The following is a 22,299-nucleotide window of genomic DNA, read 5'->3' on the forward strand; positions in this document are numbered from 1 at the left end:
AACAGAGATCCTGAATTATAGGACTGATGGGCTGGTAATTCTCTTTTTTTTTCTTTTCTAATTTTTTAATATGGAATCTAAAAAAATAATACAAATGAATCTATATACAAAACAGAAATAGACTCACAGACATAGGTTACCAAAGGGGAAAGGGAGGGGAAGGGACAAATTAGGACGATGGGATTAACAGATACAAACTACTATACTAAAATAGATAAGCTGGTAATCATCTTAATGCAACTCTCAACAAATATGTAGCAGTTCAACAGTGCGCACTATGCAAGGTCATAGAAAGATCCTCCCAGAAGCACAGAGCTAAATGATACTGTTAAATCCGATTACAGCAGAGGTGTCTGTTTCTAGGCCCAGGAATGTGACCAGCAGCTGAGAAGGAGTCCTGACACGGGCTCCGTGCCATTCGCAGGGCGTCACACCTACCACACATGCCATCAGGGGCACAGGCTGCTGTTCAGTGGAAGGCAGGGTCCTGACTGGCCGTGCACCTCCCACTCCTGTCCTGTCCTAACTTGCTGCACCTACCTAAACCAAGTTCCATGGACCCCTCACCTGACACATGCCCAGTCCCCTGAATTCCCCTTGGTCCGTGGCTCCCACACCTTACATGGCATGGCCAGCCTCAATTTCCTTATCCGAGCAGAGCCTCACTGAGCAGTGGTCAGCACAGCCTGGCCCCGCAGATACGCTCCCCAGAGGAGCCTGTGCAGGCACCCTCCCCTCCACCTCTTGTAGCCCACCTTCCAGGGCCATGCTGGGGTCTTTCCCTATCAAATTACCAGTGGCATTTTTCACAGAACTAGAACAACATAATTTTAAAAATTTTATGTAACCACGAAAGACCCCGAATAGCCAAAATAATCTTGATAAAGGAGAACAGAGCGGGACGAATCATGCTCCCTGACTTCAGACTATACTACAAAGCCACAGTAATCAAAACAGTATGGTACTGGCACAAAAACAGACGAATAGATCAATGGAACTGGAAAGAAAGCCCAGAAATAGACCCATACACTTATGGTCAATTAATCTACCACAAAGGAGGCAAGTATATACATTTGAGAAAAGACAGTTTCTTCAACAATTGGTGCTGGGAAAACTGGACAGCTACATGTAAAAGAATGAAATTAGAACATTCTCTAACATCATATACAAAAATAAACTCAAAATGGATTAAAGACCTCAATGCAAGACTAGATATTATCAAACTAGAGGAAAACATAGGCAGAACACTCATTGACATAAATCGCGGCAATATTTTTTTGGATTTGTCTCCTAGAGTAATGGAAATAAAAGCAAAAATAAACAAATGGAACCTAATTAAATTTAAAAGCTTCTGCACAGTGATGGAAACTATAAACAAAACAACAAGACAACCTACAGAATGGGAGAAAATATTTGCAAATGATGCAACCAAAAAGGGATTAACTTCCCAAATATACAAACAGCTCATATAGCTCAATACCAAAAAAAACAAACAACCCAATCAAAAAAATGGGCAGAAGACCTAAGCAGACATTTCTCCAAAGAAGACATACAGATGGCCAACAGGTACATGAAAAGATGTCCAACATGGTTAATTATTTGAGAAATGCAAATCAAAACTACAATGAGGTATGACCTCACACTTGTCAGAATGGCAATCATCAAAAAGTCTACAAATAATAAATGTTGGCAAGGGTGTGGAGAAAAGGGAACCCTCCTACACTGTTGGGGGGAATGTAAATTGGTGCAGCCACTGTGGAGAACAGTATGGAGGTTCCTTAAAAAACAGAGTTACCATATGATCCAGCAATCCCACTTCTAGGCATTACCCAGAAAAGACAAAAGCTCTATTTCAAAAAAAAAAAACACATGCACCCTAATGTTCATAGCAGCACTATTTACAACAGGCCAAGGCATGGAAACAACCTAAATGTCCACTGACAATTGAATGGATAAAAACGATGTGATACTGTATATACATAAAGGAATATTACTTAAATAAAATAAAGGAATATTAGCCATAAAAAAGAATGAAATGATGTCATTTGCAGCAACCTGGTTGGACCTAGAGATTATCACACTAAGTGAAGTAAAGTCAGAGAAAGACAAATATCATACAATATCACTTATATGTGAGATCTTAAAAAATGATACAAATGAACTATTCACAAAACAAAAATAGACTCACAGACATAGAAAACAAACTTATGGTACCAAAGAGGAAAGAGTTGGGAGGAGGATAAATTAGGAGTTTGGGATTAACAGATACACACTACTATATATAAAATAGATAAACAATAGGACCTACTGTATAGCACAGGGAACTATATTCAATATACTGTAATAACCTATATTAGAAAAGAACCTAAAAAAGAACACACACACACACACGTATACATGTATATACACATATACATAACTGAATCACTTTGCTGTACACCTGAACACTGTAAATCAACCATACCTCAATTTGTAAAAATATATTTTATTGTATTAATTAAAAAAAAAACCTACTGGGGTCCAGGGAATCCACTTGTAAAGACTCCATCAGCCATACCCTTGTGACTTACTACATTTTTGATAGATGTGCTATTTTCAGTGACACATTTATTTTAAAAAAGAGAAAAAAAGGGCATGCATTTCTGTGGTTATGACAGGCACAGCCAAGCACTTACTCTCCTGCAACAAGCATGCATATTTTCACTCTTGCTCAGATTTTCCAGTCAAAACCAGCGTCTTATTTCTCACGGATACTTCTTTCCCTCTGTGATACAAAACATCTCTATTCTCCTGCTCTCACCAGGCCCTCCAGACCACAATCCTCCACAGAAACAAAGTGAAATAAAGATCAAACCCAAAGGCCCACACCTGCACAAAGTTAGCAAGAATCTGGTCCAAACAGGGCTCTTCCTGCTATGCTAAAGTCCCCAGGGATCTCTCCGACCAGTCCGCGATATCCTTTCACGGCACCATTTCCAAGGTGATGTCCTACATCTGTGCAGCAGGGTGATTCAGACCTACGTCCTTCACAGCTGCACTCGACCAACAGGGATCCTTGTTCCCAGAACCGCCCACCCACTGCAGGACCACACTCCCTTTCTGACTTCATTCTAATCTTTGGAAACCACACGCTTTCAAGGAACGCACCCAGATTTGCCAAGGAACGAGCACACATTACCATTTCCTGCGCCACGTCATCCGGCGTCTCCCTCTCCAGGTCAAAGGTGAATTCTATGGCCCCATTGTCCTTGGGCTTGCCCTTCAGCTTCTTGGGGTCCTCAACCCAGAGCCGCAGGGCGATTGTGGACTTCCTGCCATGGTCCTCCTCGGCCAGCTCCACCCTCACACCTGTGTCCTCCGCGAAGAAGGCGTGGCTGAGCAGGTCCTTGATCTCGTACCTGGGGAGGGGATGGCTGTCAGGCAGGACAAAGGCACACTTGCTGAGGGGGTCCTGGACATGGGGTGCAGGGGCCACGACCAGCCCAGCTCCCTCTAGAAAGTCTTCTGACTGTACTACCCACTGGGCAGTATCTGCCCTCGAGGGCAGCACAAAACAGTACATCTCCATTCCTTAACTCCCAGGGGAAGAGAAAAAACCTACTACTGAAGACATCTAACTGCATAATACGTAAGCCTTCTTTTTTTCTCTCATTATAAAAATTAAACATCCCCACTTTTAAGAGACTTGGGTAATTCAGAAAAGAATGTTTGAATCAGGCTCTGCACTGTGTAGTCAAAGCCTGCTGAGGTGCCAGGGAGCTCTCAGTTGTCACAGGATACCTGGCTCCAGGTAAAACTGAACTGGACCCAGAAGAGGCAGGCCCCCACCTCCCCAGCTCACCACCCGAGGGACCCTGGCCTCAAGGAAGCAGGGACATTTTCAGCGGCTCCTCAGCACGGTAATGGGGGGTGGGTGTTGCCATGCTAACCACTCTGCCGCCCAAATCCACATCCCTAAATGCTCGTCTAGTTCCCGTCTCTGGCACAAACAGATCCCTGTTTTGTCCTGGGACCGGCTTCCTCCCAGCATCCTGTCTGTGGTCACCGTGGCCTTCGAGTTCCAGTGGCCCATCCCTGATTGCTGCTGAAGACAACACATCCCACACGCAGCCCAGACAGCCACCATGAATGAAAGGGGGAGAGTAGGGTGAGCAACCCTCAGGGAGGGTGACAAATGCCTGTGGGGACCCTGGGGAAGGTCAGGAGTTAGGGCCCCTGGGGGTGCAGAGGTCACAGCCCTGGGGGCTCTGTCTGTCCTGGTTTGGGAGGTGGTCTCTGTACTTTCCTGATGTGATATACTTCTCACAGTCGTTTAGTATTTTTGTTTAAAAAACAAAACACGATAACCTGCAGGGGGCAAGAGAGAAGGCCTGGGGATCAGGACAGGGCCCCAACATGAGAGATGACAGAAAAGGACAGTGATCAATGCTAGGCACAGAAATGGGGGAGAGGGCATGAGCTGGGTGTGCAGGGGCAGGCAGGGCACATGAGGAAGTGAGGAAGAGGTATGTGGGGAGAGGAGGAGGAGGAATGGGGAGGGTGGCGAATGGGCAGGAGAAGAAGGGCAGGGGGGAGAAGGAAGAGAGAGGGAGGAGGGAGGGAGATGGGAGAAAGGAGGAGATAGGGAAAGAAGGGCCAGAAGAGAGGAAGGAAGGAGAGAAAAGGGAGGGATGGAGGGATGGGGAAGGAGGGAGGGAAGGAAGGAAGGAAGGTAGGACGGAGTGGGGAAGAGAGAGAGGAGGGAGGGAAGAAAGGAAGGAGAGAGAGAGGGAGGAAGGAAGGATTGGGGAGGAGAGAAGAGGGAGGAAGGGGGGAGGGAGGGAAAAAGGGAAAGAGGGAGGAGGGATGGGGGAGGGAGGAAGGAAGGAGGAAGGCTCCGAACACACACCTAGCATCCTGGCTGACCAGCTGAGGAAGGAAGGGCCCTGACCTGAGGTGGGAGCTGGTCTGCGGGGCATCTCAAGGGCTCTGACTTGAATGTGGGACTTTGAGATGGGTCAGACAAACAGGTGCATGAAAGACGCAGCCTGGAGCTGAGAAAGAGGGGAGCCTGGCATGGGGGTGTCCTCCAGGCTCGGGGGATGGATAGACTTGCTGGGGACAACACAGAAGAAAAGCAACAAGGGAAGAATGAGGCCCCAGTAGCGCCCACACTCCAGGCTGGGTGGGCGAGAAGCAGCCAGCCAAGGGGTTGGGGGCTCTAGGACAGTCCCCAAAGCCAGGGAGCATGTTCCAGGCAGCAGAGCTCAGGCAGGGACTGCCCACCAACCGCCCAGCAGGCCTCTTGGGACCCGGTATGCCTGTGGCCTAAAGTGGCCTATCTCCAACGCTCTTCTTCTCTTGGGAAGCGATTTCAGCCAGAGCCACAGCCCAGATCCAGTGCTGCCTGGGAACTCACCTTTCCTCCTTGTTTTTGCAGATACACTCCCCAATAATCTCCTTGATTTCAGGATCATGCACTTTCTCAAAGCTGGCCGGCTTGATGCCCTGAAGATGACATGAGCAGAGTCACCTAATACCAAATTGGGGTCTGTTTCTTGCGCACCTCACACTCACCCCAGCAGAAGAGAAGGCAGGAAGTGCATAAGCCTTGTTTGGGGTTGGGGTTGGGGTCGGGGGGGGCTGTTTCAGTCTAAGTCCCCACTGAAGGGCTGTCGGGAGTAGTGAGGTCTGGGGAAGAGAAAGATTCAGGGGACACTCAGAGCAGACATCAACGATGCTCACTCTGCCCAACCCAGCTCCCCACAAGGGAGCACGTGCACTCTTACTGCACAGCAGAGGGGGTGGGAGAGGCGCACCTGCCCAAGGCCACCCACCAGCCAGCCAGGGCCTCCCATGCCAGCTGCCCAGAGGGTCTTGGAGGCTGGACAAGGAACCCTAAAGAGCTGGCCTTTCTCGCCACAGCCCCCTGGAGGGTGCAGAGGTCACTATGTGGTCGCCGTGGCTGGCCCCACTGTGGTCACCAGTGGGGCTGACTTCCAAGGCCTGGTGGCTTGAGGGGGCTGCAAGCAAGCATCTGTGCCACGGAATTCCACAGCCAGCAGCCACATCAGATGCCTTTCAGGCAGCGGGAGCAGGAGGTGACCGAGCATTCATACTGACCGGAGACCCAGCGGGTGCTAGGGGTGTGCAGCCAGAGGCACGGGGGCAGCAGAGTGTCAATCCCCGGAGACCCAGCGGGTGCTAGGGGTGTGCAGCCAGAGGCATGGGGGCAGCAGCGTGTCAATCCCACAAGCAGACAGGATTCCGGGAGAAACAGGGGCTGGACTGCCGGGCTTATCTGCAAACTGTTCAGGGTGGGGTTTGTGGGGAGGGGATCCTGGTTTTTAAACATTTTGAACACAGTGAGGGCTCAACCGTCATGTTCTTCCTCCTTCAAAACGACTTTGCCTTCAAAGGTCTTGTCCTGGCTTGTTTTTTTGTTTTTTTAAAGCATACGTTTTCCCACAGAAAGGGATGGGGGAGAGGGGAGGCGCACCCCCAGCCGAGGGGCAGACCTGGGAGTGCAGTATCCCCAGCAGCTCCCACCACCTGGCTGGGGCCCCATGGTGCCCACCAAGCCCCTGCCCACGACCCCTAGCCATAACCAATGGGGGTCAGGTTATGCCTGACACGCAGGGGAGTCTGTGCAGCAACAGACACAGCACGCTGGGTTTCAGAAGCAGATAAGGGGTCCCCCTAAGATGAGAACCCCGTGCCACACCACTGAAGCCAACAGAAAAAGTTTACCTATGCCAGAAAGAAAGGCCACAGTCCTACGGGGGTGGGGGCAGGTGGTCTGAGAAAGTATAAACACAGCTAAGTGTGTACGTACACTGTCATTTAAATCTCTGGAGAGCTGAGGCCCCCAAAGCAGGTGAAGAATGTGCCAGAAGAACAAGTGGCTGTTTTGAAGGGGCTCGCGTCTCTGGGCTCCGAAGCACAGAGTTGGGGCAGCTGAGAACTATGGGCACCAAGACCCCAGGAGACCCCCAAGGACAGGAGCTGATGCTGGAGGCTGGACCAGTGTGTGGGTGTAGCGTGAGGGCCCAGAGGACCCAGAGCACACGGGTGTTATTGCAAACAGAGGAAACACCAAGGATCAGGGGATGCACCTTTCATCTGATTTCCTCAAGGAGGCAAGGTGGGGCCGAGCCTAGCTTTACCCAAACCAACGTGGGTCCACGTAGGAGCCGCGGGACCCTGACTAGTGTCCTGTCTCCCAGGGCCTAAATGGGAGGCAGCAGGGCTGGTGGAAGAACCAGAGTGGCCGAGGAGCATGTGCCCAGGGGACTCAGTCCCTGTCTCCCCAAGCCCAGCAGAAGGACCACCACCCCATCCACATGTGCAACCAGAACCAAGGTCAGCAGCTGCTCCACCTGCACCCTGGGCACCAGCACCCCTTCAAGGCCTGGCAATGCAGCTCTAACCTCCCTTGGGTCCCTCCCCTGTCCTCCTGGAGGACCACTGCCCACAGCCGATGGGCCCAGCTCTCCGGTCAGCACCACTGGGGAGCTGCATGCCTATCTGTGGGTCTCTGACCCATGCCCACAAGTGCTGCCAACCAAGGATTCTCCCTTCCCACCTTGCACCCTCAGCGGCACACAGGAGGGGCTCAAAGCAAATAAATGACCAACAGATAACTTAGAATTAAGAACCGAAGGACAGAAGCAAGATGCAACCTGCAGGAAGGGCTCAAGGTGAGGGCGGGATAAGGGTGGGCGCTCTGGAGTGGCGAGAACCATGGCTCCTCATGCTTCTGCAGAAGTGAGGAGACTGCGTCGGGGGCGGGGCGAGGCAACCAGCACTCGGGTGGTGGGGCCTTGGGGCCACAGGTGCAAATGGACAGTGAGCTACCAGGGCCCGGAAAAGCCACAGCCCCAGCTGCCCTGCCCTGGATGCTCCCCTTGCATGCCCCACCCAGCGGGACAGCCACAGGGAGAAGAACAGGATGCTGTTTTCACAACTGAAACCATCCAATTAAAGCCTAGGGACATGCCGGAAGATGGGAAAGCCAGCAGCCCCCAGGTGGCACAGAGGAGGGGTTCTATGGACAGGAGGCCTGGACACCTCCTGGAGAGGCCCCTTCGGTGCTCCAGCCCCGCAGCGCTGCGTGAGGCCCCAGTGACAGCGTCCAGGATCCGCCCATGACCCACATTACAACTGCTGCTACTCCACCGCAGCTCAGAGACCTGAGTTACCCACTAAGCCTCTATTTCCCCATCTGTAAAACGGCTTCCTTCCCGTCCTCACACAGCTTCTGCGAGGATTTTACAAAGCACACAGAGCCCAGCGCGGGACGCACAGCCCGTCACAGTGGCTGGTGGACTCACACAGGTGACCTTCCTGTAGATCTGGGCAGCGTTCTGGCACTCTGAGTAGGGGTACTCCGAGGTGGCCATCTCCAGCATACACATCCCGAAGGCGTAAACATCCACGGACTCGTCGTAATGCTCCTCATACATCTCCGGCGCCATGAACTCGGGGGTACCTGCGCCCAGGAGCAAAAGATGCAGGGTCAGTGGTCACTGAACCCAGGAGACCCTTGGGCCTCTCAGAGCCCCACGCCTCCTCCCCCATCCACAAGCCAGGGCTGGCCCTGCCCCCATGCTCCTTGTCATTGGTCCTGGAATGCAGGATTCAAACAGGATTCTGCTTTAATGACAGAAGTTCCCCAAACTTCCCCCGGACCCTCCTGATTCCAGGTTGGATCAGTTCACAGCGCCATCCCCTGACCACAGAGCTGGGAGACCATTACTTCCCAGGAGACAGGGTTTGTGCCAGAAACGGCAGAGGTGCCTCTTTGAGGAGGCAGAAGCCTGAGCACACCCGTCCCGGCCACAGGCCCAGATAACCCCAAGCAGACGGAAACGTGTGGCCACCACAGAGCTCCTTAAACTGCAAAACCCCAGAAAGCCTCCCATGTCCCTAGACAAGCAGAGCACCCAGCAGCCCAGACGGTGACCATCTTCGCTGAGGATGGCTGCCTGGGGACAGCTGGGCAGGCGCCATTCACCTGGCAGGTACCAGCTAGGTGTTATGGTGAGAACTGCCCATCCATTCCAAGCACAAGAGACTTTTAAAATAACGCCTACTCTGAATTTTTAAGGCCATGAGAGACTCACATAGGCTGAGTCAAATAAGCCATATATACGACTACACATGCAGGCTGACCATCCCATATAAAACGATACGCACAGACCAAAATGACTCATCTAGGAGGTGGGGTTATGGCTGCTTTTTCCTTTAGTTACACTAGGCTGGTGTTTTTAATTTTCCTGTAACAAACATTTGCTTTAAAAATCACAAACTCCTTTTATGAAAATAGGTCCAGTTGAGCACCTGTCAAGCTGAATGCAAAGACAAGGGGCCATCAATTTCAATAAGGATGCTTTTAATTTTCACTTCTCCATCTTTGTGGACTTCGGAAGATTCTCAAAATGTTCCAGTTTTCTTGAAAAGCAGATGCAAAACAGCACACACTATTGGGTTAAAAAGCATGGGGGGTTGTGGGGGGGCCTGGGATGCAGAGAGATTAAGGGTGATTTTAATTTTTTCTCCTTTACCTATAATTTCAAATTTAAGATGTACTATATGTTTAGTAAAAAAAAGTTAACAGTTTGGGTAAAAAAATGGGAAAAACAAGAATCTATGTTACGATTTACATACACGCATAAAGAATTCCAGAAGATTCCATCAGAAATAATGATGAGTAGAGAGAAAACAGGAGTTCAAGGGACCTTGCACAAGGAATTTTTCATCCTTTTGGGCTTTTGAACCATATGACTGTACTGAAAATTTTTTGCACTTGGCTATATGCATCTATAGGGGAAGAGGGAGAAAGGAGCCTCAGGGCTGCTGGCAAGAAGCTGGGAGCTGAGCTGGCCTGGGGGGACCCCACTCACCTGGTCAGGACTCCCACTCACCCAGCTCAGTCTCTTCTGAGACCCTTGGGAACCAGGAATGCTGCTTTACAAGAAATACCCCAAGGCCCCCAGATGTCCTGGCTTTGGGGGGGTGGGTAGGGTGGGCAGTGGGTGTGTGGGCCCCAGCTCCAATCCGGGATGGTGGGGGATGCCAATTCTGCGCATGCGCTTGGGCCACAGACACTGAACCTTTTTCTCTTTCCTTACAATGTAGCCATTTAAATTTAAATGTTAAGAAGAGAGACACCTGTCTCTCCAGGGACCTCTGGGCACACCTCCTCAGCCCCACGGCCCTGCATCCCCCACGTCCCAGCCTCCATGGCTGTGAACACCTGCAGGAAGGACTGCGCCCACTTCACCTCCACCTACTCAGGACCCAGCACAATCGCAGTGACAGCACACCGTGACAGCATCAGATCCAAGTGGCCCTCAGGGACAAACCCCACAAGGGTCACGGACAGCATCTGGGAGGCTGCCACCCAGATGTCTCAAGTGGGCTACGTCTTATCTGCACAAAACCTCTCTGACGGCTGCACCCAGAATGGGTCCACAGCATCGACCACCCCTCAGGTACCCTGGACACAGCACGGAGGGGAAAGCGTCATCCTGAGGGATCCCCCACCTGACCACAGACCCCCCCACACTCAGCTGAGGCCCCTTGCTGAGGCCAGGGCCTTGCTGTCCAGGGCCTGTTTAGATGCGTTAATCAGCCCCCACTTACGATGAGTGTGGAGTCTCGTGGGCTCCGGCTGAGCAAAAGGTGGGGTGATCAGGGAGCCCCATGCAATCAGGCACCCTTTGTGGGGCTCGCTGTGCCTCCTGGAAACACCCAGGCTTCATCTCACCCCAACAACTGGAAAGTCCATTTCCAAGAGGGAAAAGAGGCACCGAGGAAACCCCCACTTCCAAGGCCGAATCTGCAAAACCTGCCTGGAAACCTCCAGCAGCTCACAGGCCTGGGGGTGTGCCCCACAGCCAGACCCTCACCTGCTCCACTTATTTCACAGATAGGGAACTGAGGCCTGGGTCAACCCTTGCCCTACCACTCAGCTTCCCTGTTCAGCCGGAGGCCCCATGTCCACAGGGCACCCCCCGTGGCCACCCTGCCCCAGATGTCACATTCCAAACCCACTACCCTGCCAGAGAAGTTTCCAAATTCCCACCGGTTTCATTTTCCACAAACAGGTCAAGTTCTGTCTCCAACCATACAGCAAAACCATGACCTCGCAAAGCCCTGAGTCACCCTCTCATTCTGCTCATGTGGGAAGAAGCCCTCGCGTCACGGCACGCAGGAGAGCCTCTCCCGATCCCACCTGATCCAAGCTTCCAGAGCCACATCCTGGAGCCACCTGACCCTGCAGCACACTGGCATTTTCCAGACATCTTGAACCCCGTGAATGGCTGCCCCACAGTCCCTCCAAGCACTCTCTTTGCAAAGCCTGGAGGGGCTCCCACCGGTCCTGGTGGACACATAGTGCCCACTGTGTATCAGGACCACACCAGGACCCCACACGGGGCTGGCACGAGCTGCAGACCATCTCCTCATGGCAGCTACAGCCGCAGAGCGGCTTCTCAGAGGAGGACAAGAAATGCAGAGGCAGGAACGGCCAGCAAACCGCCATCCACGTGGAATCCCTCAGCCCCCATGCCCCACACGCTCACTCCGTGCCCCAAAGTACCCCAAGGGCTCCTTTCTGTGGGCCTCAGGGCCTGGGGCACCCTACCCACCCCTCAGCCCACTGAAGCCAGCTCCAGCCTCACTGACCACAAAGTCCCCACATCCCTCTATCCTCCGGACCTCCCTCCCACTCCCAAGTACCCACAGTGCTAACAGCCCCTTGGTGCCAGTCAGCCTCACCACCCAAGGGACAGAGCCAAGGGACTCACAGGGCATCCAGGGCGGCAGCCCGGCAGAGGGGCACAGGAAGGGAGCAGAACTAGCACACCCCACTCTTGCAGGACGGTGACCCCGAGGGGCGGGGAGGTGCCCTGGAGACGGGCCTACCTATCACACTCTTGGCAAAGGATGCTCTCTTGAGGGTGGCCAGGCCCAAGTCTCCAATCTTCACGGACCCTGTGGGTCCGGTGATGAAGATGTTGTCGCACTTGAGGTCCCGATGGATGATGGGGGGCGTCCTGGTGTGCAGGAACAGCAGGCCCTTCAGGATCTGCCGGCACCAGCTGCGCAGGACCTTGGGCTTCATCACCTTGAACCGCTTCAGGTACCTGCGGGTGGGGGTGCGGCTCACCGACGGCTCGTGTGGGGAAGGGGCTTCCAGTTGCTGGGGGCTGTGTATTTATCACCCAAACAGGGGCACTTCTGAGAGAGGGGTGCTGGCCACACCAGCCAGGACCACCCCAAGCAGATATGGACGCCTGGGGCCTCAGCCATCGCGACCCTTGGGCCCTGGGTCAAGCCCACCCCGAGGCCCCGGCTGGCTGGGCAGGTGGCATGCTCACGTCTTCAGCGTCCCCGAGGTCATCAGTTCAGTCACCAGCACGATGCACCGCTTCCCCCTGGCACTGGACTCCCAGAAGTCATAGAAGCGCACAATGTTGGGGTGCTGCAGGCCCTTCAGCATCTCAGCCTCCTCCTTAAACCGCTGCCTCTCCAGTTTGGTGAGCTTCCGGTCCTAGGGAGAAACACACACAGGCTGAGAGGGACGCCCTGCGCAGCCTCAGGCAGAGGCCTTCCAGGGAGCCAGGGCCAGGAATCTGCCAGGCCACTCGCTCGTCTCCTTCCACACAGAGCACAGCAGATGGAAAGGACTAGACATCTAGGGTCGAGGGAAGTCTGACCCAAGTCCTTCCCCTCTTTATCCACAGAGAGCAGAGCAGGCCTCTGACTTAGAAAGCCGGCACAAGCTGCTCCTGGCTCTCCAACTTCTGCAACATAGGACCCTGAAGCCTCATTGACCCTGAATGAGCTCCTCCTTGCTCAAGAAGGGCTGAGGCAGCATGGTCTCGGGAACCAGAGACACCTCCAAAACCCACACTGCAATACTCATGAGCTTCTCCCCTAAAAACAGCTCTGAAACCTTGCTCCCTCCACACCTACTTACTGAGTATTATTAAAAGAAAGAAGCATCCATTTACTTCTAATTTACACGTAACTTTGAGAATACGTTCACAACCACAGCAGATGACAACCGGAAAATCAGGAGATGCTGACAAGAGACAAGAACAGAGAAGAAGAGCAGAGTCCCAGCCATGCCCGCATCCGTCCCAGAGGACGTGGCAGACACACCTCCTGGGGCCTGGGAACACCTGCACCTTGAGCACTAAGCTGAACCTCAAGTTTAAGTGGGGAACTATAACACCATCATCAAAGTACTAGGAGTCACCTCTGGGGTGTCGCCCGTAAGTGTGCTCCAGCCACATCTTTGGAGGAAGACCACTGACACCCGCAGCACATTCCAATACCGCAAGCACCTTGTCTGTCCCCAGCCCATCTGCTCCAGCATTTCCCTGACCCCCATCCATCACCAACCCTGCCCCCTGCCTCATCCCACCCCTGCAGCCTAGATCCTGGCCCTTCCCTTCCTAAAACCTTCCAAAGGATTCCCACCTCAGAGCACTCAGAGCTCTGTTGTTTTCAACTTCAGCTCATGGATGAATCTTACCTCTAGGGACCCCAGCATGGCCTTCTCCCCAAGACTGAGTGTGCACCCCCAGTGTCACCTCCATCACAGCCCAATCAGCCCACAAAGCCCATGCCTTCACCCTCCCACCAGGAGGACTCTCAGAAAGAAACATAAATACAAATGAACACAAAACGTCAAGTTTTGAGGAGTTCTAGGAGAACAGAAATGGATAAATCTGGACAAATGGAGGAAGAAATCAGAGCTGAAAAGAATCACAGGCCAAAACCCCTCGGGTCCTTTGAAGGACCTCAGAGGACATCAAACCAGACTCCAACCAATTCAAAGAGAAGAGGAGGGCCCTGGAATCATGACGACATCAGCTGGTTAAGGAATTCTATCCCAAGTGGCACTGTACCCATTAGGCATCCTCCCTCCCACCAGGCCCACGCCAACAAACCCTCATCAGACACTCCACGCACACATGGAACTGGACAGCATAATCACCAACACAGCAAAGACATACCAAGACTGATCCCAGAAAAACAAATAATTCAGGGACAAAAGTGACTTCAAAAAAAAAATCTAGTTCATGTCCTCAAAGATCTAAGAGGCTGACACACATAGATAAGAGCAGCTTCTACTTAAAAAGAAACAATCAAGGAAGAGCTTTTGCAAACTAAAGCTCCATATTTTAAGAATAAGATATTCTGTAATCTAATGAAACACTAAATACAAAACAGTAACCATTTAACCAAGACAATAACATGGAAACATGTTCTACTCATCAAGGGTGATGCTCTGTTTCAGAAAATAAGTCAAGCCACCAACGTATCCTCGATACGTGTATCTGACATGGGAGTTACATCTAGAATACAGATGGAACTCCCATACCTCAACAATAAAGACATGAACAGCAAAGTCACAAAAGAAGATGCAGAAATGGTCAATAAGCACATGAAAACATGCTCAGCATCATGAATCCCCAGGAAAATGCCAATTACAAGCACAAGATACCACTTCACACCCACCAGAAGGGCTAAAATAAAAAGATGGATCATTCCAACCACTGGGCATCTGAGAGCAGCTGATCCCTCTGGGCACACAGCTGTTGGAAGGGCAAGCTGGCACAAGCCTCAGTGAGCCCTTGGCGGGTTCACCCCTGCTCTAGATCCAGCCACTCCCCTCCAAGGTAACCACCCCAAAACAAAGGATTGAGAGCAGCTCCATTCACAATATCTCCCAAACTCCAGAAAAGGCAGAACTCACAGGTGGGGTTGAAACCAGAACAAGGGCTTGCCTCTTTGGTGGGGGAAGATGCAGGAGCTGAGAACCTGGGGGGGTGTGGGGGGCGACGGGAACACTCGACATTGTAACAGAGGACGAGGGTTACACCTTCGCATGCATCTGTCAAAGCTCCTCAGCTATGCACTTAAGATCTGTGTTTCATTATGTGTAAGTTACACCTCCACTTTTCAAACGTAAAAAATAAAGTGAAAGCATCTGAAAACCAAATGAGAGAAATAGAAGAAAAACATCAAGAGGCATGAAAGAACCAGCTGGAAGTCCTAACAACAAGGAACAGGAGTTATACGAGCAGAAAACAGATATCAGCAAGGAGGAAGATAGCAGAATAGCATTTCCCTGAGCTAAAAGAAGAACTATTTAGAATAAAAGCATGTGCCGAGGCCAGGTCAGAGTAAATGAAAAGTGACCCCCCTCCAGTCTCATTCCAGCAAAAGTGAGATTCCCAAAGACTGAGATCAAGTTCTACCTGCTGAGGAACACCCAGACAGGCATCCAGTCTCACCGGCAACACTGGCAACAAACCTGGAATCTGGTGCCGGCTCAAACCTGGAATTCTATCACCAGCCAAAGGGACATCAAACCACGAGGCCCAAAGACTTATTCTCAGACACTCGAGAACCCAAAGGTTACTTCCCAGCACCCTGGGTGAAACAGCTACTGGAAGCGATTCTGCAAAACACAGAACAACACAGAAAGGAACTTGGTGAAGCCAACTCCACTGGCCCACGATGGACGACTGAACTTGGCTGCACGAGGTGAAGGAAACCAGAAAGGACGTGGGGTTGCCCCACGGTGCCACTCCCTGCCCCAACAGATAGCTTTGGGCGATGACATTTCAGTTATATTTCAGTTACTAGACCTTCCAATGGTCTAGTCACTGATTCTAGAGGAAACTCACAGGATTATTTATAGTTATAATAAAAATTGTGTCTGCCAATATTTCAGCATCAACCAACAGCAAAGTTAAAGATTTCATTATATTATAGTTCGGAGCAAAAGGTTCACGTCATAAATAACATAACTAACAAAGCTAACATACGTGCCCTGCATATGCTACAGTTTTCATTTTTAGATGCCAGCTAAACACGATAAATCCAAGACCTGAGTATAACACAAAAGTCAGCTCTTTAATGACAGCGCCTCTTGGAGCTGGACTGGGTGTGGAGGTGGGAGGGAGCAGACCTTATTTTATGTTCTAAGCCACTGCGCTATTTTTAACTAGGTGACACACCGCTTGATAATTTAAAAGGTCAGTTGGCATGTCCTCAGAGAACTGCCCAGAGCCGCCGCAGTGTGCTGCCCAGCGTCCCCCTCTCAGAGCTGGCCGGGGTCCTTTTCACTGTTTGTTGATTGCTGGCTGGCCCCATTAGCTCAGTGACTCCACGGAGGCAGGACCACCCCAGTGACTGATGCATCATCACTCTTTATGGGGTGAATTCAGTAATTGAGGTGCTGGGGGCTCAAGTCAAGAATCAGGATAGGAAGAGGGCACCTGAGCCCTTTGAGAACCCCCAATCCTGCCGAAGTCAGGCTGCTCTTGAGGTCTGGTGTGGAGTGGTGGGCTCTGGCTGCTCACATAGTACCGCTATGGGACAGTTCACCCCCACCACACAGGGAGGTGAGTTCTCTTAGACCAGTCTCCCTCCCGCCAGGTCCCTGGTGGTGGATAAATTATTGGTAAATTATTTATTGGGTAAAGATGGCGAGAGTCAATCAGATTATAAAGGATAAAAGCATTTTGGGACAATGCTGGCTCTTGTCTCCTATAGGGAAAAGGTCCAGCCAGTCACAGATGGCACCCTCGGAGTGGGGACAGGGAGGACGGGTGGTCAAGGTGCTTAGAGGAAGAAAGCCCCGGGTCCGACAGGCCCTCCCAGGCCACCCAGGGACCAGCTCTGCCCAACACCACCACCAGTGAGGGCTGAAGCCATTAGACGCAAATGGCCACACCGTCTGCTCGCAGGGGATTCTGCGACCATCTCCTTTCGCCAGGCAAAGCCCAACCAACCCCATGATGAGCAGAGCTGCCCGGCGGCCCTGAGTCCTGCCAGGGAAAGGCAGGATCCACACACGCAGTACAGAGACGGGACATGAGTAGCAGGGAGAGAATGCCCAGAACAGCCAAAGTCCTGGGGGTGGCAACCTGGTCATAAAACAAAAGAAAGCCTCAAGGGTCTTTGTTGAGAACAGTCCCATGTACAGGGAATCACTCCAGGACAGGGGCTCTGGGGACAGAATGGGCCCAAGGGTGGGGGGTCACTGGCCCCGTCTAGTGTCTCTGCACACTCTAGGCCCCGGATTCCATTGGTGGGAAGAGCCTTCCCAAGTCTAGAGGATTTGACCCAGGCTCAACCCGCTGCAGAGCTGGCCCATTCCTCACCACTCTTTCACCATGAAGCAGAGAGAAGGCGCAGAGTCTGGGGTCCAGGTAGGTGCACAGGGAGCGGAGATGTCAGTGGAGAAGAAGAGGATGCTTGGTCCCCCAAGTCCTGCTTCTGGCGAGGGCCATGTACCTCTCTCAGTCACCAGATGGTCACTGAGGCTCTGGGCATGCAGGAAAGGGCTGTGGACAATCTCAGGGGGGAAGGGAGTGGCAGGCAACAGATAAATATACAATTACACTGCACCAAAAAACAGAGGAAAGGGATAGGAGGGTGGGGCAGCTAGGGGCACCCCTGAACCAGAGAACACCCCCATGGCTTGGGGAGAAGGGCAGCCCCCACCTACCTAGGGCACTGGCAGGGTAGGGATCCCAGGAAGAAGCATCCTGTATGAGGGAGTGAGGTCCCAGAAAGAGTGGGCTGACTGCAGTTTACGTCAGCACAGGGGCTGGCGGCTGCAGAGACAGCAGGCAGGTGGCTCACTGGGGATGTCCTGACCTCTCAAGAGCTGAGCTCCACCAGGTAAGCAAGGAGAGCTCTGGACAGAGGGTAATATCTCATGCTTTGGGTTGTGACCTGTTCCCTCTAATATTTAGTGTGGTTTTCTGGAAGATAAAGGTTATTTTATTTTCTTTTATTTTTTTAATTTAACATCTTTATTGGAGTATAATTGCTTGACAATGTTGTGTTAATTCCTGCTGTACAACAAAGTGAATCAGCTATATGTATACATATACCCCCATATCCCCACCCTCGTACATCTCCCTCCCACCCTCCTTATCCCACTCCTCTAGGTGGTCACAAAGCACCAGGCTGATCTCCCTGTGCTATGCGGACGCTTTCCACTAGCTACCTATTTTAAATTTGGTAGTGTATATAGGTCAATGCTCTTCTCTCACTTCGTTCCAGCTTACCCTTCCCCCTCCCCATGTCCTCAAGTCCATTCTCTACGTCTACATCTTTATTCCTGTCCTGCCCCTAGGTTCAGCAGAATAATTTTTTTTATAATTCCATATATATGTGTTAGCATATGGTATTTATTTTTCTCTTGCTGACTTACTTCACTCTGTATGACAGACTCTAGGTCCAGCCACCTCACTACAAATAATGCAACTTTGTTTCTTTTTATGGCTGAGTAATATTCCATTGTATGTATGTGCCACATCTTCTTTATCCATTCATCTGTCAAGGGACACTTAGGTTGCTTCCATGTCCTGGCTATTGTAAATAGTGTTGCAATGAACATTGTGGTACATGACTCTTTTTGAATTACGGTTTCCTCAGGGTATATGCCCAGTAGTGGGATTGCTGGGTCATATGGTAGTTCTGTTTTAGTTTTTTAAGGAACCTCCATACTGTTCTCCATAGTGGCTGTATCAATTTACATTGCCACGAACATGCAGGAGGGTTCCCTTTTCTCCACACCCTCTCCAGCATTTATTGTTTGTACATTTTTTTTTTTTGGTAGATTTTTTGATGATGGCTATTCTGACCAGTGTGAGGTGATACCTCATTGCGGTTTCAACTTGTACTTCTCTAATGATTAGTGATGTTGAGCATCCTTTCATGTGTTTGTTGGCAATCTGTATATCTTCTTAGGAGAAATGTCTATGTAGGTCTTCTGACTATTTTTGCATTGGGTTGTTTGTTTTTTTGATATTGAGCTGCATGAGCTGTTTGTATATTTTGGAGATTAATCCTTTGTCAATTGTTTCATTTGCAAATATTTTCTCCCATTCTGAGGGTTGTCTTTTCATCTTTTTTATGGTTTCCTTTGCTGTGCAAAAGCGTTTAAGTTTCATTCAGTCCAATTTGTTTATTTTTGTTTTTATTTCCATTTCTCTAGGAGGTGGGTCAAAAAAGATCTTGCTGTGATTTATGTCAAAGAGGGTTCTTCCTATTATTTCCTCTAAGAGTTTGATAGTGTCTGGCCTTACATTTAGGTCTTTAATCCATTTTGAGTTTATTTTTGTGTATGGTGTTAGGGAGTGTTCTAATTCCATTCTTTTACATGTAGCTGTCCAGTTTTCCCAGCACCACTTATTGAAGAGGCTGTCTTTTCTCCATTGTATATTCTTGCCTCCTTTATCAAAAATAAGGTGACCGTATGTGAGTGGGTTTATCTCTGGGCTTTCTATCCTGTTCCACTGATATATATTCCTGTTTTTGTGCCAGTACCATACTGTCTTGATTACTGTAGCTTTGTATGGAGTCTGAAGTCAGGGAGCCTGATTCCTCCAGCTCTGTTTTTCTTTCTCAAGATTGTTTTGGCTATTCGGGGTCTTTTGTGTTTCCATACAAATTGTGAAATTTTTTGTTCTAGTGCTGTGAAAAATGCCATTGGTAGTTTGATAGGGATTGCATTGAATCTGTAGATTGCTTTGGGTAGTACAGTCATTTTCACAATGTTGATTCTTCCAATCCAAGAACATGGTATATCTCTCCATCTGTTTGTATCATCTTTAAGTTCTTTCATCAGTGTCTTATAGTTTTCTGCATACAGGTCTTTCGTCTCCTTAGGTAGGTTTATTCCTAGGTATTTTATTCTTTTTGTTGCAATGGTAAATGGGAGTCTTTCCTTAATTTCTCTTTCACATTTTTCATCATTAGTGTATAAGAATGCAAGAGATTTCTGTGCATTAATTTTGTATCCTGCTACTTTACCAAACTCACTGATTAGCTCTAGTAGTTTTCTGGTAGCACCTTTAGGATTCTCTATGTATAGTATCATGTCATCTGCAAACAGTGACAGCTTTACTTCTTCTTCTCCAATTTGGATTCCTTTTATTTCTTTTTCTTCTCTGATTGCTGTGGCTAAAACTTCCAAAATTATGTTGAATAATAGTGGTGAGAGTGGACAACCTTGTCTTTCTCCTGATCTTAAGAGGAAATGCTTTCAGTTTTTCACCACTGAGCAAGACGTTGGCTGTGGGTTTGTCATATATGGCCTTTATTATGTTGAGGTAAATTCCCTCTATGCCTACTTTCCAGAGAGTTTTTAACATAAATGGGTGTTGAATTTTGTCGAAAGCTTTTCCTGCGTCTATTGAGATTATCATATGGTGTTTATCCTTCAGTTTGTTAATATGGTGTATCACATTGATAAATTTGCGTATATTGAAGAATCCTTGCATTCCTGGGATAAAACGCACTTGATCATGGTGTATGATCCTTTTTCTTTTTTAAAATTTATTTATTTATTTATTTTTGGCTGTGTTGGGTCTTCATTGCTGTGCGTGGGCTTTCTCTAGTTGCAGTGAGCGGGGGCTACTCTTCATTGTGGTACGAGGGCTTCTCATTGTTGTGGCTTCTCTTGTTGCAGAGCTCGGGCTCTAGGCGCACAGACTTCAGTGGTGTGGCACATGGGCTTAGCTGCTCCATGTCATGGGGGATCTTCCAGGGCCAGGGCTTGAACCTGTGTCCCGTGCATTGGCAGGCAGATTCTTAACCACTGCGCCACCAGGGAAGCCATGTGTATTATCCTTTTAATGTGCTGTTGGATTCTGCTTGCTAGTATTGTGTTGACGATTTTTGTACACATGTTCATCAGTGATACTGGCCTGTAGTTTTCTTTTTTGGTGACATCTTTGTCTGGTTTTGGTATCAGGGTGATGGTGGCCTCGTAGAATGAGTTTGGGAGTGTTTCTCCCTCTGCTATATTTTGGAAGAGTTTGAGAAGGACAGGTGTTAGCTCTTCTCTAAATGTGTGATAGAATTCACCTGTGAAGCCATCTGGTCCTGGGCTTTTGTTTGTTGGAAGATTTTTAATCCCAGTTTCAATTTCAGTGCTTGTGATTGATCCGTTTATGTTTTCTATTTCTTCCTGGTTCAGTCTCGGAAGGTTGTGCTTTTCTAAGAATTTGTTCATTTCTTCCAGGTTATCCATTTTATTGGCATATGGTTGCTTGCAGTAATCTCTCATGATTCTTTGTATTTCTGCAGTCAGTTGTTACTTCTTTTTCATTTCTACTTCTGTTGATTTGAGTCTTCTCCCTTTTTTTCCTGATGAGACTGGTTAAAGGTTTATAAATTTTGTTTATCTTCTCAAAGAACCAGCTTTTAGTTTTACTGATCTTTGCTATTGTTTCCTTCATTTGTTTTTCGTTTGTTCCTGTTCTGATCTTTATGATTTCTTTCCTTCTGCTAACTATGGGGGTTTTTGTTCTTCTTTCTCTAATTGCTTTAGGTGTAAGGTTAATTTCTTTATCTGAGATGTTTCTTGTTTCTTGAGGTACAATTATATTGCTATAAACTTCCCTCTTAGAACTGCTTTTGCTGCATCCCACAGGTTTTGGGTCATAATGTTTTCATTGTCATTTGTTTCTCGGTATTTTTTTATTTCCTCTTTGATTTCTTCAGTGATCGCTTCGTTATTTAGTAGCATATTGTTTAGCCTCCATGTGTTTGTTTTTACAGTTTTTTTTCCTGTAATTGATATCTAGTCTCACAGCGTTGTGGTCAGAAAAGATACTTGATATGATTTCAATTTTCATAAATTTACCAAGGGTTAATTTGTAACCCAAGATATGATCTATCCTGGAGAATGTTCCATGAGCACTTGAGAAGAAAGTGTATTCTGTTGTTTTTGGATGGAAAGTCCTATAAATATCAATTAAGTCAATCTTGTTTAATGTGTCATTTAAAGCTTGTGTTTCCTTATTTATTTTCATTTTGGATGCTCTGTCCATTGGTGAAAGTGGGGTGTTAAAGTCCCCTACTATGAATGTGTTACTGTCGATTTCCCCTTTTATGGCTGTTAGTAGTTGCCTTATGTATTGAGGTGCTCCTATGTTGGGTGCAGAAATATTTACAATTGTTATATCTTCTTCTTGGATCGATCCCTTGATCATTATGTAGTGTCCTTCTTTGTCTCTTCTAATAGTCTTTATTTTAAAGTCTATTTTGTCTGATATGAGAATTGCTACTCCAGCTTTCTTTTGATTTCCATTTGCATGGAATATCTTTTTCCATCCCCTCACTTTCAGTCTGTATGTGTCCCTAGGTCCAAAGTGGGTCTCCCGTAGACAGCCTATATACGGGTCTTGTTTTTGTATCCATTCAGCCAGTCTATGTCTTTTGGTTGGAGCATTTAATCCATTTACATTTAAGGTAATTATTGACATG

At 49.1% G+C, this 22,299-nt stretch overlaps 1 protein-coding gene across 9 annotated transcripts in view; it reads right to left on the reverse strand.

Annotated features, from left to right (window-relative positions):
- Window positions 1-22,299, reverse strand: part of WNK2 (WNK lysine deficient protein kinase 2) — a 155,896-nt gene that overhangs the window by 101,333 nt on the left and 32,264 nt on the right. For all 9 annotated transcript variants that reach the window (XM_067744899.1, XM_067744903.1, XM_067744898.1 and 6 more), the window contains exons 3-7: window positions 12,366-12,538; window positions 11,911-12,131; window positions 8,313-8,470; window positions 5,399-5,487; window positions 3,179-3,398 (exon numbers count right to left, since the gene is read on the reverse strand). In XM_067744899.1, coding sequence (XP_067601000.1) covers window positions 3,179-3,398; window positions 5,399-5,487; window positions 8,313-8,470; window positions 11,911-12,131; window positions 12,366-12,538 — 861 coding nt within the window. The remainder of the gene's footprint in view (window positions 1-3,178; window positions 3,399-5,398; window positions 5,488-8,312; window positions 8,471-11,910; window positions 12,132-12,365; window positions 12,539-22,299) is intronic.

The sequence above is a fragment of the Pseudorca crassidens genome, chromosome 7 (assembly GCF_039906515.1).
Source record: "Pseudorca crassidens isolate mPseCra1 chromosome 7, mPseCra1.hap1, whole genome shotgun sequence".
Taxonomy (NCBI): domain Eukaryota; kingdom Metazoa; phylum Chordata; class Mammalia; order Artiodactyla; family Delphinidae; genus Pseudorca; species Pseudorca crassidens.